Source organism: Anabrus simplex, chromosome 13 (genome assembly GCF_040414725.1).
Source record: "Anabrus simplex isolate iqAnaSimp1 chromosome 13, ASM4041472v1, whole genome shotgun sequence".
Classification (NCBI taxonomy): domain Eukaryota; kingdom Metazoa; phylum Arthropoda; class Insecta; order Orthoptera; family Tettigoniidae; genus Anabrus; species Anabrus simplex.
The window spans coordinates 59,557,544-59,584,509 of NC_090277.1; the positions used below are offsets into that span (position 1 = coordinate 59,557,544).

A 26,966-nucleotide genomic window follows, 5' to 3' on the forward strand; every position below is an offset into this window, starting at 1 on the left:
GCGGGGTTCAGTGTGGTTTTCCAGTACCCGTGAGTCGTACGCATGTGAGCAACACCACGGGTCTCGGCGTTGCCTGTGAGTTGTACCACTATATGAGCGACACCGTGGGTCTGCATTGCCAGTGATTAGCACCCACTATGTGAGGAACACCACGGGAATGCCCGCGCCCGTGCTTAGTACACCTAGGTGAGGAACCTCATCGGTTTACGTTGGCTATGAGTGGCGCAATTTTGTAAGAAACACCATAGGTCTGGGTTACCTTTACGACGTACAATACTTGTGAGTAGTACCTTAATGTTTGGAACACCGTGAGTTTACGCTACCTTTGATTAGTACCGCAGCTTGAGAAATATCATGGTTCTACTTTACTCGCGACATGTACCATACTGAGGAGCCTTAGACCTGGTTTTTGGACCCCTTTAGACATCAAGCATAATCGATTCAGGGCTGTGATTTATAAGTGGTCCCTCGGTCAGTAATACTATTATTTATGACAGTTTTTGAGTCGGATCCACTGTTTTTTGTTTTTTTGGGTTCATGTCCATCCATTCATTTTTCATGACATTTTGGTCATTGGATTTTTTGAACTTTTTTTTGTCATTTCATTTCGTACCATTAGGGGCCGATGACCTCGATGTTAGGTCCCTTTAAATAACAAGCATCATCATCATCATCACCTATCCCATCGTCGCCATAAGACCTATCCGTGTCGGTGCGACATAAAGCCACCTAGCAAAAAAAGAAGATATTTAAGCCTGTTGAGATGGCGCTGCGAACGAGTCTCGTGCTCAACCGCACGCGTACAGCCACTACGTGGCATAAGGCAGGAGTGACCAGTGAGACACTGGTGTTTCAAGCCGACAGTGTATGACAACACGGGTAGACTTGACATAGAGGCAAAAAATGGGCATGCCCATGGCCATACAGTGTGTGAAGTTGCTGGATTTGTTGGGCTTTTTTTTGCAACAGACTGGTCATCGTGTCTACAGGAAGTGGTGTTCTACACGAGGCCGCGAAACACGGTGTCAGAAATGTGGTCGGAGAAAGATCCTGACTGAGAGGGACCGGAGACGCGTTTCACGACTTTTGATTCAAAATCTCTTCCATATCCGCCAACCTGTTGGCGAGAGAACATTGCGACGGGAACTGCATGCAATAAACATTTGGAGTGTGTCACCTCGCAAGAGACCATTGCTCACATAGGCACATACAACTGCGCGTCTTCATCGAATGTGGACAGCAGTTGTTTGCGGGAACGTAATGTCGTTTGACGAATCACATTTTTTGTCTGTATTATAATCACTCACGTTGTCGAGTGCTCGGAAGGTCAAATGAATCATTTCATCCTGGATGTGTCCAAAGTCAGGTTCAAGCCGGAGCTAAGTCTTGATTTTTGGGGGGGATGGTTTTCGTATCACGGATTGGGTGGCTCGCTGAGGTGACATCTAATATGAACCATTATGTTTATTCTGGATGATCAAGTGTTGCCTTTCTGTCAACATCAGCATAATGAGTATTCTATTGAAACCCCGATTTCTTCAAGGTGACAACAGCAAAATTGGACGCATATGTGGCTGGTTTTATGAACACTCCCCCACTCTATTACATCTCGATTGACTTGCAAAAATCACCTGACTTAATCGCCATTGAAAATCTGTGGGAACTGCGTATAAAACGCCAACATTAGCATCCCCACAGTTTGGTGGAATTACTCGATCAAGTCCTCAGCGAGTGGTTAACCTGGATGCAAACCGTGTGGACTCACTTCCAAATGAATTCACGTGCTTGTCAAGTCAAGAGGCAGAGTTTCGCGTTATTAAATGATGCCTGTAATGATTTCACTTGGGGTGACTACATCCAGTGTGTCGCAATAGTGAGATGGGAGATTTAGTGGTCACCCCGACCAACCACCCGCCATGAGTTGTATCGGTTCGACCAGTCCCGACAATCCTACACACCACCCAATCTGCAGGGTGCTTGCAGATCGAGCCCAGCAAATTGGGTTGTGTGTAGAGGCTTTTAGGGAGTACATTATGATTAGGTTATCTCCTCCTTTAGAAATGACAAGTTACTGCATTCCGTACTGTAATTTTGCATTTGAAAGTGTCCAGTGTGACCAATCTGGACCAGCTGCCATGGATGGAAGAGGATATTATAATTACTGGGAGATGTCACTCTTTCTTGGCAGTTTGGTTCACTGGGGGCGATAGTGATGGACAGGGTTTTGTAGCCGCTGAGTCGTCATTAACACTGGCCAGGCGAGTTACTTTACCGGAGTATGGAGAGCGATCAATGTCGCCCGCTCGCCCGCCACATGTCAGACGTCAGCCAGATAAACCCACAAATACTGGCTGGCCCTCATTTACTTTCCACTACCTGCTCTACATGACACAGTGATTCTAGGAACCTTGGGGATTTGATCTTAAGTAACGTACAGCCTTGAAATTGTCATCACGTGAAAACCTGAAAATACTGAAATCTATCCTCAACGTTGATCCGATAAGTAGCTGCGTTTGGGGGGGGGGGGGGCAGTCGCTTTGTGGAGAACACATTGTATTTGTATTCCATTTTAGGCGGCTAAAATTAGGAATTATAGGAATTGTTTAAAAAAAGCAATGTGTACAATTACTTAGACAGGTTCATCAAGAAGAAGTCCCAACTCGACTGAAGCATGTCCATTCTGATGCATGGAAGAAAGCACTCTCCGATAGGATGGAAACGTGGTGGGCCAGTTGAGATCCCGCGGTCTTTAGTGGTCCTAATGATGAATAACAACAATAATAATAATAGTAATAATAATATTTATTTTGCATCCTACTGCCCACTTTGTGTTTTCGGGTACGCTTTAATAATATTTCACCGGGCGAGTTGGCCGTGCGCGTAGAGGCGCGCGGCTGTGAGCTTGCATCCGGGAGATAGTAGGTTCGAATCCCACTATCGGCAGCCCTGAAGATGGTTTTCCGTGGTTTCCCATTTTCACACCAGGCAAATGCTGGGACTGTACCTTAATTAAGGCCACGGCCGCTTCCTTCCAACTCCTAGGCCTTTCCCATCCCATCGTCGCCATAAGACCTATCTGTGTCGGTGCGACGTAAAGCCCCTAGCAAAAAAAAAGTAATAATAATATTTCTCCTTATCATCGCTATAATGCGGAACTTTTGAAAATCCCTGTATATTCTATAGTACCAGTCAGCGAACCAAATTCCCGAGGTTTCACTTCAACGAACTGAGTGTTTGTTTCAATCCAGTGAAGAGCAATCAGAACAATGTTTGACCACAGAGGAAGTCTGAAATTAAATAGTTTCCACATCTTACAATCGCGCCCGCACGCTTTCTGTGTGCAGAAGTTGAATAAAGCATGACTTTGTGTACAACAAGACCAGTGCAATCTCCTGCTGGAAATTCCTCTCGCACTATTACTTCGGATCCGATTTGTCTTATTAACTTCTCTAACACAGACGTCTTCGTATCACCGCAGCCGCCTGCTTGGTGCAAATCCCTCGTTCGTAACAGCTTCTTGTTCATGTATTTACGATAGCAGAGAACAGCTCAGTTTGTAACTTCGTCAGTAATAATAATAATAATAATAATAATAATAATAATAATAATAATAATAATAATAATAAATTAAAGTATCTAGGTGAAATTATTCAACCAGCAGGATTAAATCACAAAGCAAAAAAAGGAAAGAACTACTAGAACGTGGAAAAATCAAGAAGACTGAGAAATTTAAGTATCTCGACAAATGGATTGAATCCAACTTATCAGAAAAATCATCATTATCCATGAGAGTGGACAAGTTGGAACTGGCCTATCGACTGACAAAGAACACTTATAACAAAAAAATTGCTGTCATGCAACGTGAAACTGTAGCACTACAACTCAGTCATACGACCAGAACTTCTGTATGCCAAGGAGTGTCTTTCACTGAACCGAAGAGATCTGATGGAGAAACTGGAAGTCAGAGAGAGGAGTATTCTCATGAAGATCTTAGGTCCGGTAAATAAAGATGAGGAATTCCGTAGACGGCACAATTCCGAGCTCTACCAACAAGTAGAGAGGCTCTCTGATTGTGCTAGGAAAAGGAGAGTAGTTTTCTGTGGCCATATAGAAAGACTAATTCTAATGTTAATTGCTTTACATCCCACTAACTACTCTTTTACGGTTTTTGGAGACGCCGAGGTGCCGGAATTTAGTCCCGCAGGAGTTCTTTTACGTGCCAGTAAATCTACCGACACGAGGCTGGCGTATTTGAGCACCTTCAAATACCACCGGACTGAGCCAGGATCGAACCTGCCAAGTTAGGGTCAGAAGGCCAGCGCCTTAACCGTCTGAGCCACTCAGCCCGGCAAATATATATAGTAAGACTGGCCAATCGCCTGCTCATCTTCTGGCAGAACAAAAAGATTATTACCACCTGGCTGACAGAAACTGAAAAGGGCATTGAAGAACTGGGAATATCAGATCTTCAAGATAGACGGTCTGTATGACATACCCTAAAAGAAGTCCATGGATTTCAGGAAAAGCCCCGGAAGAAAGCTATCCCCTCGACAGATGAAAGAAAGGAGTTACACCGTCAGAAAATACTACACCGAGCTCGATAGCTGCAGTCGCTTAAGTGCGCCCAGTATCCAGTATTTGGGAGATATTAGGTTCGAACCCCACTGTCGGCAGCCCTGAAAATGGTTTTCCGTACCTTAATTAAGACCACGGCCGCTTCCTTCCCACTCCTAGCCCTTTCCTGTCCCATCGTCGCCGTAAGACCCATCTGTGTCGGTGCGAAGTAAAACAATTAGCAAAAAAAAAACTACAATACTGGGCAAAGATCAAAGTTAACCAAGCGTGGTCCAAAGTAGGCCCATTCGAACCAAGAAGAATCACCTGGAACAGACACACCAAAAATCTGTATTAAAAAAGGCAATATTACGACACTTCAACTCAATCATCAAACCAGAGACACTTTATGCATATGAAACAGTGGTAACTGGCAGCAAGTTACAAATAAAAAACTTTGAGAAACAAGTGGGGAAAATTTGTGATGGCAGAAGGGCATGAAATGCAGACTAGCACAAGCAAGAAAGGCCATTCTTTTGTTCAATTCGAATATTGGTATAGGAATTAGAAAGATTTTTGGGGGGAGAAGGGGGAGGGTTGCAATGTATGGAAGTGAAACATGGACGACAAGTAGCTCAGAGAGAAGGGGAATAGAAGCTTTTGAAATGTGGTGTTACAGAATAATGCTGAAGATGTGTTGGGTAGATCAAATCACGAATGAAGAGATACTGAACCGAATTTGTAAGAGGAGAAGGGATAAAATGATAGGACTCGTCTTAAGACACCTAGGAATTGTTCAGTTGTTTTTTGAGGGAAGTATAGTCGGTATAAACGGCAGGTGTAGACGAAGGTATGAATATCACAAACAGATTACAGTATTTGTATTGTAGTAGTTAAGTGGGAATGAAAAGGTTAGCACAGGATAGGGTGGCATGGAGGGCTGCATCAAACCAGACGTATGTACCAAACGACAACAACAATCATTCTTTTGTGAATAGACTCATTTTCCCTTCCATTCGATTTATCGGAATTCTTTATCTCGCCAAAAGTCGAATCACTTGATGCATACCGGGCGAGTTGGCCGTGGAGTTACGGGCGCGCAGCTGTGAGCTTGCATCAGAGTGATAGTGGGTTCGAGCCCCATTGTCAGCAGCTCTTAAGATGTTTTTCCGTGGTTTTCCATTTTCATACCAGGTAAATGCTGAGGCTGCATCTTAATTAAGGCCACGGTCGTTTCCTTTGTACTCATAGGCCTTTCCTATCCCACCGACGCCATGAGAACTATTTGTGCCGATGCGACGAAGAATAAATTGTAAAATAATAAATAGCCGGGCTGAGTGGCTCAGGCGGTTTGAGGCGCTGGCCTTCTGACCCCAACTTCGCAGGTTCGATCCTGACTCAGTCCGGTGGTATTTGAAGATCTCAAATACGTCAGCGTCGTGTCGGTAGATTTACTGGCACGTAAAAGAACTCCCGCGGAACTAAATTCCGGCACCTAGGCGTCTCCGAAAACCGCAAAAGTAGTTAGTGGAACGTAAAGCCAATAACGTTATTATTTATTGTTATTAAAAATAAATAAAGAATAATGCATTATCTGTATCATCTCCATATTGTAAGAGGCCACTAAGAGGGGATCAACCAAAGAAACTGTACACACACTCACTCACTCACTCTCTCTCTCTCCGCTCTCTCTCTCCCTCTCTCTCTTTCTCTCTCTCTCTTTCTCTCTTGTATTCTAAGCCAAAAAACGTATCCATGATTCAATGCTTTTCCCTGAAGCGGGAAAAATGTAAGAGTGCGAATTTTATTTATTTATTTCTTGTCGTTCCCTCTTTCTTCCTTCTTCTCATCCATAGTTTTCTTCTTTCCTCCTGTCCGGCTCCATGGCTAAATGGTTAGCCTGCTGGCCTTTGGCCACAGGGGTCCCGGGTTCGATTCCCGGCAGGGTCGGGAATTTTAACCTTAATTGGTTAATTTCGCTGGCACGGGGCTGGGTGTATGTGTCGTCTTCATCATCATTTCATCCTCATCACGACGCGCCGGTCACCTACGGGTGTCAAATCAAAAGACCTGCACCTGGCGAGCCGAACTTGTCCTCGGACACTCCCGGCACTAAAACACATACACCATTTCATTTCATTTTTCTTTCCTCCCCCTCGGTCGAATCTCATTCCCAGTGACAAATGGGAGATAAAGAATTCTGGAAGTCTCTGGCTTTTATAAGTGGTGACTGTACCGTTCTGGACATTTTTAACCAGAGAAGAAGAAGAACTTGCAATAAGCTCGGAAAGGAGGCAGTGCCAGAATATCTTCTGTTTACAATAAGAGAAACTTTTCCCCCACTCGTCTATTATTTCGAATTGCGCAACAGCGCTTTCCCTTGTTTCATATCAAGAGGAACAGGGCGCGGAAGGAATATTGGAATCTTCCCCTTGAGGTATGACATGGCTTGGTCTTCCGAAACATGCGGCGTGCTTTTCTTTTACTTCGTGTCTCTCCAGTAGTGTCATCTAATTCATGGATCGTGAACAATGTTGCGCTTTGAGCCCATTAACCCTTAAATGCACAGCATTGCACATGTGCATAGGAGAATTTACTTGCTTGTTGCATCTGCTTTATGATTTTACAAGAATGTATTTACTTCTGTCGGCCTCTGTGGTGTAGTGGTTGGTGAGATTGGCTGCCAGGCCCGGGTTCGATTCCCGACCCTACCACGAAATTTTCGACAAGTGAAACGAAGCCTTGAACGGGGTCCACTCAGCCTCGGTAGGTCAAATGAGTAGAGGGGGTTTCGATTCCCTCCTCACCCATCCTCGAAGTGGTTTTCCGTGGTTTCCTACTTCTCCTTCAGGCGAATGCCGGGATGGTACCTAACTTAAGGCCACGGCTGCTTCCTTCTCTCTTCCTTGTCTATCCCTTCCAATCTTCCCATTCTCTCACAAGGTCCCTGTTTAGCATAGCAGGTGAGGCTGCCTGTGCAAGATACTGGCCCTCCTCTCCAGTTGTATCCCCTGACCCAAAGACTCGCGCTCCAGTACACTGTCCTTGAGGCGGTAGAGGTGGCATCCCTCGCTGATTCCGAGGGTAAACTAACCCTGGAGCGTAAGCTGATTAAGAAAGGAAGCATTTACTTCTACCTTGCAGACGAACTCACTGGAGGTCGCTAGAGTATTAAAAATTTAGCAGCGTTTTGTTTTACTATTTTTCTCGCTGATCAGCTGGAGTGAATTATAAACTTTACACAGCTAAATTAAAACAATTAAAATGTTGTTTACCTCAGAGAATTCGTAAGCAAGGACATCCCTAAGATAGTGTGGCAGTAGCTGCAGTAATCGTTCACCTTTGCATATATCGGTAAGTAAAGACATTCAAAACTCGTAACATTTTGACTGATCCAGAAAGGAGTGAGGCAATGCTGCAGTTTGTCCCCCCTCCTTTTCAATATTTACATAGAACAGGCAGCTAAGGAAATCAAAGAAGAATTTGGAAAGGGAATCATAATCCAAGAAGAGGAAATCAAAACCTTGAGACTTGCTGATGATATTGTTATTTTATCTGACACTGCAGAAGATCTCGAGAAGCTGCTGACTGGTATGGACGAAGTCTTTGGTAAGTAGTACAAGATGAAAATAAATTAGTTCAAAACAAAAGTAATGGAGGGCAGTCGAACGAAGGCAGGTGATGCAGGGAATATTAGATTAGGAAATGAAGTCTTAAAGGAAGCAGATGAATATTGTTACTTGGGTAGTAAAATAACTAACGATGGCAGAAGTAAGGAGGACATAAAATGCAGACTAGCACAAACAAGAAAGAGTTTTCTTAAGAGAAGAAATTTGCTCACTTCAGACATTGATATAGGAATTAGAAATATGTTTTTTAAGACTTTTGTGGACCGTGGCATTGTATGGAAGTGAAACATGGACGATAACTAACTCAAAAATAAAGAGAAGCTTTTGAAATGTGGTGTTACAGAAGAATTCTGAAGGTGGGATGGATAGATCGAATCACGAATGAAGAGATACAGAATCGAATTGGTGAGAGGAGATTTATTTGGCTAAATTTGACGAGAAGAAGAGATAGAATGATAGGACACATCTTAAGACACCCAGGACTTGTTCAGTTGGTTTTTGAAGGAAGTGTAGGTGGTAAGAAGAGTAGGGGTAGACCAAGGTTTGAATATGACAAGCAGATTAGAGCAGATGTAGGATGCGTTAGTTACGTAGAAATGAAAAGGTTAGCTCAGGTTAGGGTGGCATGTAGAGCAGCATCAAACCAGTCTTATGGACTGATGACTCAAACAACATCATTTTTTAAATATTTTTTCCGATTTATTTAGCGTATGTGGAATACAATATTCTATACAATATGTACAACAATCTCAAGTTCATAACTAAAGTTCCGTATCAAAAGTTGAGAGCCAGAAAAGAGCTTCGCTTGAGACACAGTGTAAGTCCTCTATAGAGCATCTATAAGCATGCAAATGACACTCAAGTTCGTAACATTCGCCCCTCAATGAAAATATGTCAGCTTAACATCTAGACTATGCATAAGCAAAGCAAAGTGTGAACACCTAGCAAAGGTTCTCAAAGAACACGAGACTTACATCATCCTGCTTCAAGAAACCCACACAGAAAAAGATCTCCGACTGCAATCCAGAGAGAAAATTCCAGGATTTAAATTAGTGCCCGCAGTTAGTCATGCGAAATATGGGATTGCCACCTATGTAAGTAGCAAAATCACCCACTTGCCATCCACCTCAGATAATGAAATATTTTTCATTGAGGCGCCCTGAGGCGGTATAGGTGGGATCCCTCGCCGAGTCCGAGGGTAAAACCTAACCTGGAGGGTAAATGGATTAAGAAAGAAATAAATAAAGAAAGAAAGAAAGGCACAAAATTTACACATGTATACTACTTATTAAAATGTTATTTAGTGTTTAACTATATACTAACAAAGTAACAGACACTAGATAGAACTGCTCATGCACATTTACTGAGTGAAACTTTTCGAATGAAAAACCATCATAATTTAAATAAATAATAATTTTTTTATTTAAGGGTTAACGTAAGATCAGTACGATAATTTTTTATGAGTGTTGTTAACAATAATTTACACTGACGTAAAATAACAAGCAACATCCTCAAGGACAAGGGTATTTTATTCACAAGCTGTGTGACAGGTAGATCATCATTGCATGAGTATATGATTACAAATTCAGACCAAATGAAACACACATTCATAGTAAAGAGTGCCCAAACAGTCGCATCAGTACACAATGTACCCCAGTAGCGGCGATTGGGAGTTAGAAGTGGGAGGGCAAAACAATGTATAGACAACAAAAAATATCAGGGTCTGAGGGCTACAGCAGGAGGAGTAGGGAGAAGGGGGAAAATATCAGAATTCAAAAATAGCTTACAAAATGTTAAGTTTTTTTAATTCTCTCTGAGCGGATTTCGATAGAGACGTAAAGGTTGAGTTTACCAATTTAATTACGGTAATAATAGTACCTCTGTTGTGTAGTGGTTAGTGTGTTTAGCTGCCACCCCGAAGGCCGGGGTTCGATTCCCGGCTCTCCCCCCTCTGGTGGCAATGCAGGTGTGTATTTGTGCATGCAAACGATCGAAAATGTCCCGAATGGCATCCTACAACAGACTGTCCCAAACATCTTGCACCTATTGATGCAAATCGGCAATAGTTCTTCCAGGCTCTGGAGAACGCGTAAGTTCCCGCTTCATCATGTCGCATACGTGTTCAGTTGGCGAGAGATCCGGTGATCTTGTAGGCCAGGGCAGTCGTTGTGCACCACGTAGAGCTCGGTGCGTCGCACCAGCTGTGTGTGGTCGTGCACTGTCCTGTTGAAAAAGCACATCACCTTTCTGTCGAAGAAATGGCAGTAGCGCGGGATGAGCAATGTACCGGGCACGGAGTTTGTGTGTGATTTTGTTGAGTGGCCTCCCATAATTCACAGCCATATGGACCATCTTCACGTTGGTATTGAAATGTCGGATATTGGTTTTCCGTGAGAAGTTACCGTTCTCCAGATAGGATCTAGCTGTCATAGGAATGCTGAAAATAATTTTATTTCTTGTCAAATATTTTCTGTCCTGATGTGTCCGACTCATTGGCTGAATGGTCAGAGTTGAGGCCTTCGGTTCAGAGGGTCCCAGGTTCGATTCCCGGCCAGGTCGTGGATTTTAATCGCGTCTGATTAATTATTCTGGTCCTGGAACTGGGTGTTTGTGTTTGTCCCAACACTTTCCTCTTCATATTCAGTCAACACTACCAACCACCACAGAAACACGGAATAGTAGATACATCCCTTCATATATTGTTGGCGTCAGGAAGGGCATCCGGTCGTAAAACAGGGCCAAATTCACATGTGCGACACATTTCGCCCCCACAACCCCACATGATGTGGGAAAAGCGGTGGAAGAATAATTTTCATTTCTGATGTAACGTCGCCTACACCGAGGAAGATAATAATGGTTTGGGTAAAGATTGAAAATTCTTATCCAAGATATTTAAATGTTACAACGAATGCAGAGATGGTGTTCTATACTGGTGAATGTTTTCAACCTTCCAACGGGGAAAAATAATGCGAGTTTTAGGTAAGAATGAACTCTTCTGGTCCTGGAGATTTTGAAGATGTCGTAATGAATAGATTTATCTTTACGGCCGAATGTTTTCAGCCCTGCAGTACAGGCTAGGAAGACAATGGCTCACCGCCCGTGCGCTATCTCTGTGTCAGCTTGAGATAACACGATGCCACTCCAACTGCTTGAGGAACTCTAGACGCGGGAGTAAATCTGATTTACTGCGCTAATTATTATTCGCTGAACCTTTGAACGACACTCTGTGAGAATGTGTGCCCGCCGCTTGACGAAGCTCAGGTGACCCCGCTAGCTCTCAAGACGACCAGGATTTGCAAACGACCCTTTGGTTTGTGGCAAGGAAACAACACTCCAATTGAATACTACAGCTTGAGGAGTTGCGCAGCTTTAATCGGGACTCGTATATTCTGATGGCCAAGTGCATCAACCTTGTTTAAGAGTCGGCTAACCAATTTTTACGTAAAGCATATTTTAAATTTGAGGACTGTTCACAAGGGCCTGAATTTTTATGTACAGTAATATGAAAGTGCGAAACATGGACATAAAAATTAGTACATATCGGTGAAATATGTAATTAAATATGTAATATGTAATATTCATAAAATATTCACAAAAAGTTCGTATATTCCTTTTATTTATGAATTGTGGTTCTGATATGGGTCAATAAACTTGCTTTAACCTCCATATTTAGTGACAAAGTCGCCGCTGTCGCTTTAGATAATACATTTAGTCTATTGTTTTCTGATGTTGACAGTATTAAATAATTATAAACTATCTAGTCCATGTCCGTATCGATATGACATATAAGAATCAAAGAATTATTTAGCCACCTAATCGATACCTTTATTTGTCTTTGACAATTTTATAAAATCATTCAAATGAAATGAAATGGCGTATGGCTTTTAGTGCCGGGAGTGTCCGAGGACAAGTTCGGCTCGCCAGGTGCAGGTCTTTTGATTTGACACCCGTAGATGACCTGCGCGTCATGATGAGGATGAAATGATGATGAAGACGACACATACACCCAGTCCCCGTGCCAGCGAAATTTAAAAAATGATGGTTATAATTCCCGACCGTGCGGAGAATCGAACCCGGGACCCCTGTGACCCAAAGGCCAACACGCCAACCATTTAGCCATGGATCACAATATATGTTCTCGTATTAGCCTTGATATCTTCTCATGGGAAACTAACATTATTTATTTATTTATTTATTTATTTATTTATTTATTTATTTATTTATTTATTTATTTATTTATTTATTTATTTATTTATTTATTTATTTATTTATTTATTTATTTATTTATTTATTTATTTATTTATTTATTTATTTATTTATTTATTTATTTATTTATTTATTTATTTATTTATTTATTTATTTATTTATTTATTTATTTATTTATTTATTTATTTATTTATTTATTTATTTATTTATTTATTTATTTATTTATTTATTTATTTATTTATTTATTTATTTATTTATTTATTTATTTATTTATTTATTTATTTATTTATTTATTTATTTATTTATTTATTTATTTATTTATTTATTTATTTATTTATTTATTTATTTATTTATTTATTTATTTATTTATTTATTTATTTATTTATTTATTTATTTATTTATTTATTTATTTATTTATTTATTTATTTATTTATTTATTTATTTATTTATTTATTTATTTATTTATTTATTTATTTATTTATTTATTTATTTATTTATTTATTTATTTATTTATTTATTTATTTATTTATTTATTTATTTATTTATTTATTTATTTATTTATTTATTTATTTATTTATTTATTTATTTATTTATTTATTTATTTATTTATTTATTTATTTATTTATTTATTTATTTATTTATTTATTTATTTATTTATTTATTTATTTATTTATTTATTTATTTATTTATTTATTTATTTATTTATTTATTTATTTATTTATTTATTTATTTATTTATTTATTTATTTATTTATTTATTTATTTATTTATTTATTTATTTATTTATTTATTTATTTTACCAATTGGTGGAGGATGGTGGTGGTGAGGGGAAGGGGTTGGAGGGAGGGAAAAATGCTTAAGAAGTGAGTAATAACTTGTCCTTAACTAAAATATTATTTTAAAAAGTTTCTTCCAATAAGATATAAACGTCTTTTTGAGTGCTTTTTAGCTTCTGTGTGGAAGAGTATTTGAAAAATTATCAAATTAAAGGCATAATCAAAATGCTTCAAATATTTGAAAATAATAATATGCACTGTAAATCACAGAGTATATTACGCATTGTAATGTTGTAGCTAATTTCACTTTGCCCTCATGTCCTGAAGATGCAATGGATCGAAATGTATAGCTCCACGGAATGACACGGTAAGAAAATCTTTCACAGAAAATCCTCCGTGCTTCTGCTCCGTTTTGCTAACCAGCACCAGGAGCTAAATGCATATCAGCAAAGTCTGCATAAGAGAACCGTTGCATGACGATCTCGACGCTGACTAAGCTTGCGTTGCAGTTTGAGTCCAAGTCCACTGTACACTTGCCAGATTTCCGTAAATGACCGATCGTTTAGCGCAGAGGTGCCCACGCTGGGTGTTCCCTCCCGCGGGCGCCCAGCACTGTAAGTGGGCGGGCTTGCAGGCGATGAGCGTAAGCTCAGTGACGTTGTGCTTACGTCACAAGCCGTGAAGGTTTGGGCGATGTTCTCCCAGTCACTCTCGATCATTGCGACGATACACGAGTTTGAAATGAAGGCAGAAAATAATGAAAGCAAGAGGACAGAAATCCACGTCATGTTCAATTTACGTTGTAAGAAATAAGAATTTATATTCATTGCAGTTTATGTATTATGACCGGATACAATAAAGAGGCCAACAACCTCATATTTTTGTAACGTACATAATGAATTACAGTTTTCACTATTAAATTTTAAGATGTGCTTTAGAACCATTTCGTGTATAATAGAGTTAAGGTGAATAAGCTGTGGCTTGTGGTTGCTGGGGTTGAAATTATCTCATAAACTCGTCAAAAAAGCCCGGATTTTCATGCCGTAACAGGGTAGATTGCAAACTAAATTTGGTTAATAGGAAGTGTCGGTCACCCGCTCCTCCATAATGTAGCAAGAGTAACATAAATTATAGGAGCTCTGATGGGCCGTACCCCTAATATTTATGCAAACCCCATAGCATAAGCGTTGTGAAGGTAGACTATACTTGCTGCTCGCTTCAGAAACTTTGCATTCTAACCTATTAGGCATAAAAATCCGGGCTCTACTCATTAACAATCCAATCATGCTTACCGGGAATAAAATCAGTTAGGTTATTTATTTGAAGACATACTGTACATCTATTTGGTAGATATGCACATTTACATTGTTGTTCTACTTTAATATTGGATAGTAAATATGTCTTCACTTGATATGAAACTTCCTCGCTATTTAGAGGCTTGTTGTTATCATCGAACGCCTGACAACCTTTACATACTATTTTCAGATTCAGTGAACAGGAAAATTTAAACAACACTGTGCAAAATCAAGCACGCCTGACAACCTTTACGTACTATTTTCAAATTCAGTGAACAGGAAAATTTAAACAACACTGTGCAAAATCAAGCAGTATACCTGTTGAATTATTTTGTTGAATGAATAACAGGAATTTTACTTTTTAAGACATGGAAATACGTACTGTCATTCCCGTCAAGAAATTAAAAATCATAGCTTGTACACTTAAACCATGTACCTTCGTAAATTGCAAAATAAAAATTATAACGTGTTAGTTTTCTTTGAATGTGAATACAACTGACAGTTTATATCGAGCGCAGTATAAATAACACAGGAATATCTTGGAAAGGTCCATTTTCTTGCGATTGTAGCAAGGTTTTTTTTAAATACAGCATTTCGCTGAGTAGTGGAGTAAAGCTTCTTAATGACAATCGAACGTCATCGTTCCCTCCCTGCAAAGTATGTTCGCTCTCTCGCTTCACCGTGACGTATGCTTGCTACGTAAGCTGCCTGCATTTACGTCACTTCAGCCCGGCCGCACTGGGCTAGTCTCAACGGGCGCCCGGCTGAGCACCTCTGGTCTAGCAGCTACCGATGGCGAGAAATCAGCATCAAACACACTGTGGGGTGCAATCGGTGTCACCGTAGAATACTTACTACGGCGTGATCTTGTCCGTGTTCAAATCCCACCCCTGGCAATTTTTTCTTTTTTTTCTTCGGCTAACTTCAGCAGCTGGTGAAATGACAGCGACACAAGATATGGAATTAGCACCAACTCATTAACGCTCATATATCCGGTTCCCGTTGTTTCCGACCACCCTGAATTTTCTTCTTCTATGTGTGCTAAAAGTTTGTACGTACGTTATTGTAACACCCTGCATAGTATGTTTTTTTTAGCATCTATTTCGAGTTCACTGAACCAGAATGAAGTGACATTTATGGTTTGAATAAGCTTTAGGATTTCCTACCGCATGTTCTGAAACCAATATATTATATGAGTGAAATTCAAGTAATAAGAACGATTTTGATTCTGCTTCAGTAGTTATGTTTAATTAAAACGTAATGAAAATTGTGATATTATCCATTCGGTGGTTTGTGTGATATTAATACCTCTTATATTGAAAATGTCAGACGCTGGAAATCGCGTTCAGGGCAATAATTCATTATGAACATTCACCACCACCACCAGACACTTAAATGCAGTGTTCAGATAAAGTTTTACATATTCAGCATTTCTCCACTTTTTTAGACAAATATGACTTATGGCCGGGGGGGGGGGTCAACCGGAAATGTGTGTAACGTGACTCTACAAATGCGTGATGGAACTGTAACCATAACAACCATGCAGGCAGTGATGTAAGGTATGGATGGACGGTCAGACAATGTTACCTAGCAACCGTGTACTATATGAACTGAACACGACTTAGTAAGTCAAAAGTATAAGTATTATTATTATTGTTACGGAAATATTGTAGTTTCTGGTGCTACCACATATTTAAAAGATGTCTGCCATTACCTTGAGCTGGTTGGCCTTCCGACGACGGGCAAGGCTTCCCCTGCGTCCACTTACACCGTATGCACTCTAGACTGGAGGGATGAAGAAGACAAAATGGCAGGGTCAGTGGGTGGACAGAGAAAAGATCAAAGCATAATTTAAAACACTAAAAATTGAAATGTTCTTTCTTTCCTTTTTTTCTGATATATAATAAAGAAGATTTTCGATACAATAGTTTACAAATGACTGAACATGGTAGCACTAAAGGTGCATAATTTCAAGGAGCCTTTTTTTCTCCACTCAGTTACACTCTAGGAGACTGAGCTCCAAAATTTACAACAGTTCAGCCCCTCAGAGGCACAAGTTTCATATCCGAATTTTACACTAGATAACATCGAAAAAAGTATTTACTGCCATTTTTGCTCGACAGTCTGATCCACATTAGTCTATAAATAACTAGAATTTAAACAGGGGCAATGAGGGTGAACACTCTTTATTCCGTAAATTGCATATTTCCCAGCAGGGATTTGTATAGAGTCCTTAGACCTGTCTAAAAATTTACATTTTAAAGGTGATATTAAACTTTAGAAATTTACATTAAGAAAGAATTTCGAAACCTTCCCCTCAAGTTAACTTTCTGGTGCTATCACATATTTAAAAGATGTCTGCCATTACCTTGAGCTGGTGGGCCTTCCGACGACGGGCAAGGCTTTCCCTGCCTCCACCTACACCGTATGCACTCTGGACTGGAGCGATGAAGAAGACAAAATGGCCCAAAAGCGCGCAGCTTTTATAGCAGTGGGAAACATTCCAGAACTCTCTAAGCAGAATGCCTGTACACAATCGCAATTTTAATTGGCTACAAAAATATATACAAAAATTTCTGATTGGTCCATAACATAAGGAAGGAGTAAGTCTTAGAAGTGCTAACACCCTCAGCACATAAAAAAGCAATCTACAAACACTTCAGGTGTACAAATCTTGAAATCTAAATGTCTCTTGAAAAGTTAATTGTCCTCCTGCCAGATGGGGCGCATAAGTCGATAGTAGAGACATCTGTAGATTAAAGGTCCAAACTTCTTTAGATACACAGTTCAGGGTTTACACATGGCATTTTAGAAAGCGCACAGTTCAGTTGAACGGAGATGTGCCTCCAGTACAATTATTATTATTATTATTATTATTATTATTATTATTATTATTATTATTATTATTATTATTATTATTATTATTTAATGAGAAAATTATAATTTATTCTTTAGGACGAAAATCGAGAAGTACCTTAATATTTCATTTTCAGTTCTAACTTCCCTTTAATATATTTTTTTGTGTTCGGAGTTAGGAGGATACGAGATGGATATTTGTCTCTAGCTACGACATTACGCAGTCCAGTTCTAATGTTCTTACAAGGGGTGTAGAGTTTTATCTTAACCACCAGTCATAACCTACTTTTACGGTGTTCTCGCCAGATTAAATCCGCTCGTCTCAGAGTTTATTACAGGTCGAGTAACCCATTACGATAAGGTAAAACGACTGGGTAACTAGAATTTGATCACTTCAAGCGAGGCCACCCGGCAGAGGTTCGATTCCGCGATATCGACTGATGGCCAGGGATCAAAAGTACAGTCCATAGCTGACCAAACCATGCGGAAGGGAAGAATGTTAGCCTCTGCGTCTGGACGTGGAACCTGCATACGTTAACACTCATTTCATAGGTTCATATCTAAGAAATTACACTCGTTTTCATGAAAACCAGAACACCGGAAAAGACTAGCGATAGGAAGTTCATATGCATAGTACATGTTCATTAGTATGTTCTGAAGAAATGATTAGCATTTGAACCATGTCGCCCTCAGGTTCAAGGTCCATATCGATATCTCGGCGCACCACCAGAGCATGGTAAAATGTGCCTGCGGCTCTCGTTGTCGATATAAACAGAAGGTAATGGATCAGTGTGACCTGAGCAGACGTCCAGGATGCCTCGCAGACGTGTGCGAGAACCGTACCGTCAAATGAGTGACTTTGAAAGAGGGCGCATTATTGGCATGAGAGGACGTAATGCAACCATCCGGGACATAGCTGCTCGTGTGGGACGAAGTGTGCCGGCAGTGCAACGGGTGTGTACAGAAATTGTTCACAGAAAGCCGTAGAACACGACGAGATGGGTCTGGTCACACTACCCAGTTTCAATAGTGGTTTCTCTTATGTAATGTTGTCAGAACCTCCTTTAAACTTTGCTAGCCACACCAGCCCCTTGATGAGCCACACTCTTACTGGTTTGATGTAAATTCCGACACACAAACACTAACCTAGATCAGCTCTAGGTGAGAATGAAAGAGAAAGTAGTTGAAATGGACTTCCTTGTAACTTGGTCGTTTGGATGTCTTGATCTTGTTTGACACTGCATAGCATAGTGCAAAGGAATTGCTAGAACCAGGTAAGGGGATGGCAATGATGCAAATACCTGGTATCATTCCATTACTAATTTAAGTCACTCATTCGTTATCCGCAATATTCCGTGCACTCCTGTGCAGGTTTCTCTGTATTAGGTTTCTTCTTTCCTTTCTTTGCAGGATGACCATCGTGCGTTCCGTCGTCAGCTGGAGGATAAGCGACCGGTGGTGGAGAACAACTTGCTGAGTGGCCGGCAGTACATCGCCAACGAGCCACCACTGTCCGACACCAGTGATAGTGAAGGTAAGCCATTGATTGTCTCTCTATGGAACTTAGTTTAATCCCAATAACGGCCCTTGAATCACTCTCCATCCAGCTTAGTCGGCTGACATTCTTGAGCTCTTTCCTTAATGTTTCGTCAATAGTCTTTCATCCTCAGGCCCGCCTTACCTCGTTCCACTTGTTCTTGATTTCTCTTCGAACTGGTTTTTCCCTTTCGCAATTTTCTTTTGATATACATATGTCTCATTGCCGGGTGTCAGTACGAAAATGTGTGTAACGAGACGCGGCAAAATGTGTGACGGAAGCATAGCATAGCAAGCGTGCAGGCTGTGGTGTAAGGTGTGAATGGATTGTCAGACAATGTTACCTAGCAACCGTGAAGGCTGTGATGTAAGGTGTGAATGGATGGTCAGACAATGTTACCTAGCAACCGTGAAGGCTGTGATGTAAGGTGTGAATGGATGGTCAGACAATGTTACCTAGCAACCGTGAAGGCTGTGATGTAAGGTGTGAATGGATGGACAGACAATGTTACCTAGCAACCGTAAAGGCTGTGATGTAAGGTATGGATGGATGGTCAGCACTGTTACCTATCAACCGTGAAGGCTGTGATGTAAGGTATGGGTGGATGTTCAGCAATGTTACCTAGCAACCGTGAAGGCTGTGATGTAAGGTATGGATGGATGGCCAAACAATGTTACCTAGCAACCGTGCAGACTATGTCTAATGGCTGGCTGCCATCCGAAATTCGCAGCCGTTGATGGATCGCCATGATACGGAGACATATTTGTGATCATTTGATTTTCGCAAAGGGAATTTTTTTAACACTTTCTACGTCTTCTGTCCGGACCACACTTAACTCGCATGCGACTTGAGTTCTGTTCTCCTGGAGTTTGACGATCATATATTATTTACTATTTTTTCAGGTGCTTATTTAGGTATATCAAAAATCCAGTCTCCCTTTCTTCATTGTTTTCAGATCGAATGTAAACTCGTCTAAGGATCAGTGGTAGAATGTCGGCCTCCGAACCAAGATAGCGGGTTCAAACCCGGCAGAGGTAGTCGGATTTTTGAATTGCAAAATAAAGTCTTTTCGACACTCCATGTCGTACGATGTCGGCATGTAAAAGATCTCTTTTGACACATTTGGTACTTACCCTACAAAATTAATTACAACTCACCCATAGACGCCCAAGGGAGATGCGGTTTACTCTGCTGTCTAGTAGGTCTAGAGTGAAACGGAACGTCGAAATTGACGAGCAAGCAGCCAGATGGCGTCAGATTAAAATGATTGCACTCTGTAGTTGACTATGGATCCAAGCTCTGCATTCTGAAGAAGAGTGGTTTCGATCCCCACCGTTAGCTGTCCTGAGAATAGCAAATGCCGGAGAGTTCCTATCCATAGGCCACAGCCTATTCCTTCCACGTCCCTTACACAGTTTCATTCCCTATCCCTCATTTCATCTTCCATTAGCTCCTGAACTGAGGTTGACTTCAGGAAGGGCATTTGGCGGTAAATCATCTCATATAAATTAATCTCACCTCATCCCCGAACCAGTACAAAAAATTCCACAGTTTTAGCCTTTCATGCAAGCAACTCAATGTTGAAAACAGCCTGGGGATATGAACTACGAATTGTACGCAAATAAAATAAAGTATGAGAATGTATTCTTTATGTATTCCTAAAAATAACAATCCTTTTCTTAATCATTGTTATCCGGTCGATTAGATTAGCAGTTTGCATTTTTACCACGCCGAGCGCTAATGTCTGTTAATGCAAAGTTTCACGTAAGTCCTTATAACTGTATTAGGTGTTGACATTTTACAAAAATTCTAAAAACGCCTGAGGGTATCGAGCAAAGGATTTTTTCAATTGGCTTAACGTCGCACCGAGACAGATAAGTCTTACGACGACGATAGGACAGGAAAGGGCTATGGTTGGGAAGGAAGCGGCGGTGGCCTTATTTAAGCTACATCTCCAGCATTTGCCTGGTGCTGAAATGGGAAACCACGGAAAACCATCTTCAGGGCTGCCAACAGTGGAGTTCGAACCCAGTATTTCACTAATGCAAGCTCACAGCAGGGGTAGACATACTGACATTATTATTATTATTATTATTATTATTATTATTATTATTATTATTATTATTATTATTAAACAGACTTACTTAATCTGTGGCATAACAGGCCGTTATTGGTCGTGAAATGCCATGGCAACTGTTGCTTGCAGATATTGGAGTGTACCTGGTGGGCGGTACGACGTCCGCAGTTGTATTATATATATTTCCTGGGCAGGTCCGGTACCTCTCGTATCAACAGCTCCTAAGCTGTCCTCGCGAGGCTGAGTTTACTCCGTTCCAGCCCGCAGCCCACAAATAGAACCTAAAGCCTCCACTTAGTGACAGGCATGTTACCCCAGCACCTTAGGCTGTAAAGTATTTTTTATTATTATTGTTGTTATAAGAATAAGAATAATACTCGTGCTGTTCCGTAGCATTCGTTATAAACTGGTCAGACTTTATGTCATGATAAGAGTTCGACTCCTAGGCTGAATGGTCAGAGTTGAGGCCTTCGGTTCAGTGTGTCCCAGGTTCGATTCCCGGCCGGGTTGGGGTTTTAATCGCGTCTGATTAATTCTTCTGGCTGGGGGACTGGGTGTTGGCGTTCGTCCCGACACACTCCTCTCCATACTCAGACACCACACCACACTACCAACCACCACAGAAATACGCGATAGTGATTACATTCCTCTACCTAGGGTTGGCGTCGGGAAGGGCGTCCGGCCTTAAAAACGGGTAGCAGAAGAGGAAGAGCAATGGGTCGTGATAAGAAGTTGCTCCATGTCATCACGTATGATCCCCAGTTCTTGTGAATCCTTTTCCACGTCGATGAACCTGACAACTTTAGTTTTCTTATTCAGAGGGTAGGCAAAGATTCGAGTGAACAACCTTTTTTCATCTCGTTCGTGTTAACTGACCATATGCAGATAAAGTTCATTATTCTACCTTGGCAATGTTTGATCACCGAACTGTCCAGTCAATCTCTGGCAAATTTCCGCCGCTGTAACTCCTTCACGATCAAGAAATTTTATAATTATGAGTTGCGCAGTGGATGGGTGCACCTGTTGCTCCGACATCGTGAGCGTCACTGACGAAACGGCGGGAAATATCTGACAGCACGCTCTCCCCACTGCTAACGGTCACACCTAAGCATAGCAGAAGAGCGGGGCCAGTCCTACCAACTGTTGATGTTCAGGAACAATAATCCCGTTTATATTTGATCGACCTTCGTATATTCTCAATTTTTCTTTTCTGGGCCCAAGATCTTCGTAAGAATCTCCCTTTCTTTGGCTTCTAGTTCTTCTGGCAGACCACTTTTATTACCGAGCAAGTGGCTTTGCGGTTTGAGTCACGTAGCTATCGGGAGATAGTGGTTTCGAACCCCACTGTCGGCAGTCCTTAAGAATTTTTTCGTGGTTTCCCATTTCCAAATTAAGGCCACGGTCGCTTTCTTCCCACCCTCAGCCCTCTCGTATCCTGGGTCAGTGCGACGTAAAACAGATTTATTTTTAAACTTACTTATTCGTTGAGTGGTATTCTGTTGCATACGGAGCTGCAGGTCGAATTACTGTATACTATTGTCTAAGCTTGGATTTGAAGGATATTAACCGTTTGTTACAGATATATTTGGTGAGGTGGGAGGCCATTTTCATCTTGATTCAAATGCCTCTTTCTCAGAAATATGAGGTTTTATCCACTCGCCCAGGTATTTGAATTTCTCTGCCAGTGTTATTTTGCCCTCATTTACCTATAGATTTCTGGAAGCTGTCTTGATGTTTTAAATTATTATTATTATTATTATTATTATTATTATTATTATTACGGAAATAGTGTGGTTTCCTGAGGAGTAGGAAGGTGCGGGCTTGAATGGATGGACAGATAAAAGATTAGAGCGTAATTTAAAACACTTAATTTTGAATTGTTATTTTTTCCTTTCATTTTTTTCTGAGTTGAGTTTGATAAATAATCTGAATGAACAACAACAAACAAGAGTTAAATAGAATAACGATGAACCCGTCAGCTCAGATAACAGGAATGACTTAAAATCAAAATTCAGGTACACAATAATTTACAAAGAATGAGCTTGTAGCACCAGAGTTACACTATTTCACTTTTGCTCCACTCAATTACACTTTAGGAGACTGAGATCCAAAATTTATTACATTCCAGCCTCTCAAAGGCTCTCAAGTTTCATATCCAAATTTTACACTAGATAAACTTTGAAATCAGTGTTTACTGTCATTTCACCTGAACATTCTTTTACACACTCATCCATAATTAGTGACCCTTTCAACAGAGGCAGTAAGTGCCCATTCTAAATGGCCTTGTTGTACAAAGAAAAGTTTTAAGAAATCGGCCATAAAGAAAATTTCAGGAGATGAAACACTTGCATTCCTTTTGAAGTACACTTTGAAAAACACTTTAATTCTACATGAGCTTATGGCCCTAAGTTTGCAGTGGCTAAGCCTATACTAACAGAGGATGACTAGATGGGGAAATATTAAGTTCCAATATGGTTCGAAGAATTTAAAGTTTTAAAAGACCATAGTCACCCCCATACCAAGATGAATGGTACTAGAGGGTGAATGAACACTCTTTATTCCGTAAGTTGCATATTTCCCAGCAGGGATTAGATCAGAGTCCTTAGACATGCCTGAAAATTTACATTAAAGGTTGATATTAAACTTTAGAAATGTACATTAAGAAAGAATTTTTCGAAACCTTCCCCTCAGGTTAACTTTCTGGAGCTATCACATTTTTAGAAGATGTCTGCCATTACCTTGAGCTGGTGGGCCTTCCTACGACGGGCAAGGTTGCAGCTGCCTCCACTTGCACCGTATGCACTTTAGACTGGAACAATAAAGAAGACAAAATAGCCCAAAAGCGCCCAGGTTTTATAGCAGTGGGGAAAAGTTCCAGAACTCTCTAGGCAGAATGCCTGTACACACTCCTAATTTTAATAGGCTGCAAAAATATATATAAAATTTCTCATTGGTCCATAGCATAGGGAGGAAGGAAGCCTTAGAAGTACTGATAACCTCAGCACATTAAAAAAAAAGAATTTACAAACACTTCAAGTGTACAAATCTTGAATTAGAAATTTCCCTTGAAGAATTAATAGTCTGTCTTCCGCCAGAGGAGGGGCACATACGTCGATAGTAGAGACATCTGAACATTAAAAGTCCAAACCTCTTCACACACACAGTTTCAGATTCGTAACTCAGATGTCCTTCTAGCAGGCACCCAGTTCAAATGAACGGAGAAGGTATTGTTGTTATTATTATTATTATTATTATTATTATTATTATTGCGATTTTACGGCCGCATTGGATCATTGCAGTCAATTTCTGTCCGGTCTTCTATGATGTTTTATCCTTTCTTCTCTTCCAGTATTTCTTCATTCTATCTAATATTCGTTTTCGTTCTTCTTCTGAAAATACCCTTTCAGCTCTGTCTCTTTTATCAATTTTTGGTAGGAATATAATTTTACAATTCTTCAGTTTATTTACTTTGTTTGATTTTTTTTCGCAGTACGAAGTACAGTATGTCAATTTTAACCGAAGTATGTATGTCACTTGCAATAGAATAGAGATACAAGTTTCTGCTGTAGATCGGTCAGAGAGCTGATGCGATCTTCTTTCATCAAAACTTCCGATGACAACAGTTTGAGAAAAGTTATCCAATTTGATGTGAATTGTGTGTTGTACTAGCTCTCGTAAAAGTAAGCGAAACAATCTCCTTTGTTATGAAACAACTCTTGAAACCAGCTCATCTGGAACTCGAAGGTATTATAACTCTGAGTGGAGTCTGGATTTGTGAGCGCTTACAGGTTAGACTGGACCTCGTACACTAGTGTCCAAAAGTTAAGCTCTGTGTAGGAAAGGAGTGTTCCCTGCTTTGACTAGCGGCGTAACCGCAAGGTAAACACAGCCAGTGCCTGCGCCCCATATTCCCTCAGTATGTTTGCCCTGTTATAGTGTGCAGAGTGTAGCCTCGTGGTGAACGTGACAACATAACGACGCCATTTGGACCCCGTTTTGCAGGGTAGAATACTCGGCCACCTGGAAGCAGGCCAGACACAGGCCGAAGTCGCCGTATCCTTGAATGTGCCACAAAGTGTCATTTCCAGGCTTTGGAGATCATGTCCAGACACAGGAGATGTTAGTCGTAGGCCAGTACCAGGTCGACCAAGGGTAACCACCCCACAGCAGGACCGATATCTGGCCTTAACCACCCAACGAAATCGGAGTGCACCTGCAAGAAAACTCTCGGCAGAGCTTGCAGCCGTCTCAGGGGTTGCCGTTTCCCTGAAAACTGTGTACCGGAGGCTCAGAACAGTACGGCTGTTTGCCCGACGTCCAGCAGTGTGCGTCCCGCTCACTCCAGCACAGAGACGGGCCCGTTTACTGTGGAGCCGTCAACTTCGAAACTGGACCATAAATGAATGGAGGCATGTGCTCTTCAAAGATTAATCCCGCTTCAGTTTACAAAACGATTCCCGTCATACATTAATCTGGAGAGAAACAGGTAGCCGATACAACCACAGGAACATCGTGGAACGGGACCATTATGGTGGTGGTGGCATCATTGTGTGGAGCGCCATCACGTTGAATGGCCGTACGGATGTGCACATCTTCAAGGGTGGTCCGAGGAACACTGTTATCGCTCAGAGATACAGGGATGAGGTACTGAGACAACATGTTCGACTGTTTAGAGGTGCGGTTGGTCCAGACTTCCCCTGAATGGACGACAATGCTCGACCGCACCGCGCTGCTCCGGTGGATAAATTTCTGGCTGGGGAAGACATTCATCGCATTGACTGGCCAGCAAGGTCTACAGATCTGAATCCTATATAACATGCCTGGGATGCATTGGGGAGGTGAATTGCACCCCGTCATCCTCCACCAAGGACCCTCCAAGACCTTAACATTGCCCTTTCAGAGGAATGGGATCGACTGCCACAAGAGCTCTTGGACCGTCTGATAGAGAACATGCCACGTCGCTGCGAAGCATGTGTGGCCGTTAGGGGTAAACATACACCCTATTAACAGAATGTGTTGCTGTGGAAGACATTGCCAGGTTTTGTTAGTTGTTGTCGAAGGTTTACATTAGATTTGTGACATTGTTTTTGGACAAATTGTGTGACATATGGTGTGTGATTCAGCTTCCGTTTGTTCAGCAATCCGTCTTACATTTCTATCAGGCGGTATGGCCTAGTTTAGTGATTATGTCTAACCTTTGGACACTAGTGTAGAATGTGGGGTGGAACAGGGCATGGACGGTATTTTTTCCTTAAGTTAGTGTTCAGAAACCTCAAACTGTTGTGTAATCTTACAGCTTAACTATTTTCAGACCAGTGCATTGCAAGATTCCGTCATTTATGGAAGGCACTGAAAATTTTTAAAAGATTTGAATTCGGGAGATGGTGGGTTCGAACCCCACTCTCGACATCCCTGAAGATATTTTTGCGTGGTGTACAATTTTTACACCAGGCAAATGGTGGAGCTGCAGATGAATTAAGACTATGATCTCTTCCTTCCCACTCCCAGCCCTTTCTTATCTCATCTTCTCCATAAGACCTATCTGTGTCGGTACGACATAAAGCAAATTGCGAAATAATAATAATAAAAACACCCACATAAATACCTCACAGTACAAGAACAAAAGATTGAAATAGTAAATGAATTCTAACATCTTGGAGAATGGATTAGTTGGAATGCTTTGGTATGCAATGCAAAGGAATCCAAGAGAAAGTAAACTTAAAATGACCTTCTAACTAACAAAAGATACATACAACAAGAAATCCCTTTCATGGACGTCCAAATTTAAACATTATAAAAGAGTGATTAAACCAGAACGCACTATACTGAAAAAGACCTAGTAGAATTAAAAATTACAGCTAAATTAATAACCTAGAGCCCGGAATTTTATGCATTAATAGGTTAGAATGCAAATTTACTAAAGCGAGAAGCAAGTATAGTCTACCTTCACAACGATTATGCTATGGGGTTTGCATAAACATTAGGGGCACGGCCCATCAGAACCCCTATAATTTATGTTACTCTTTGTACATTATGG

The 26,966-nt window shown here is 40.8% G+C and overlaps 1 protein-coding gene across 1 annotated transcript in view; it reads left to right on the top strand.

The window, feature by feature from the left end:
- Positions 1–26,966, top strand: part of LOC136884742 (dystrophin) — a 267,166-nt gene that overhangs the window by 71,186 nt on the left and 169,014 nt on the right. Inside the window, exon 3 of the mRNA XM_067157032.2 lies at positions 18,726–18,849. Within this exon, the coding sequence (XP_067013133.2) occupies positions 18,726–18,849 (124 nt within the window). The remainder of the gene's footprint in view (positions 1–18,725; positions 18,850–26,966) is intronic.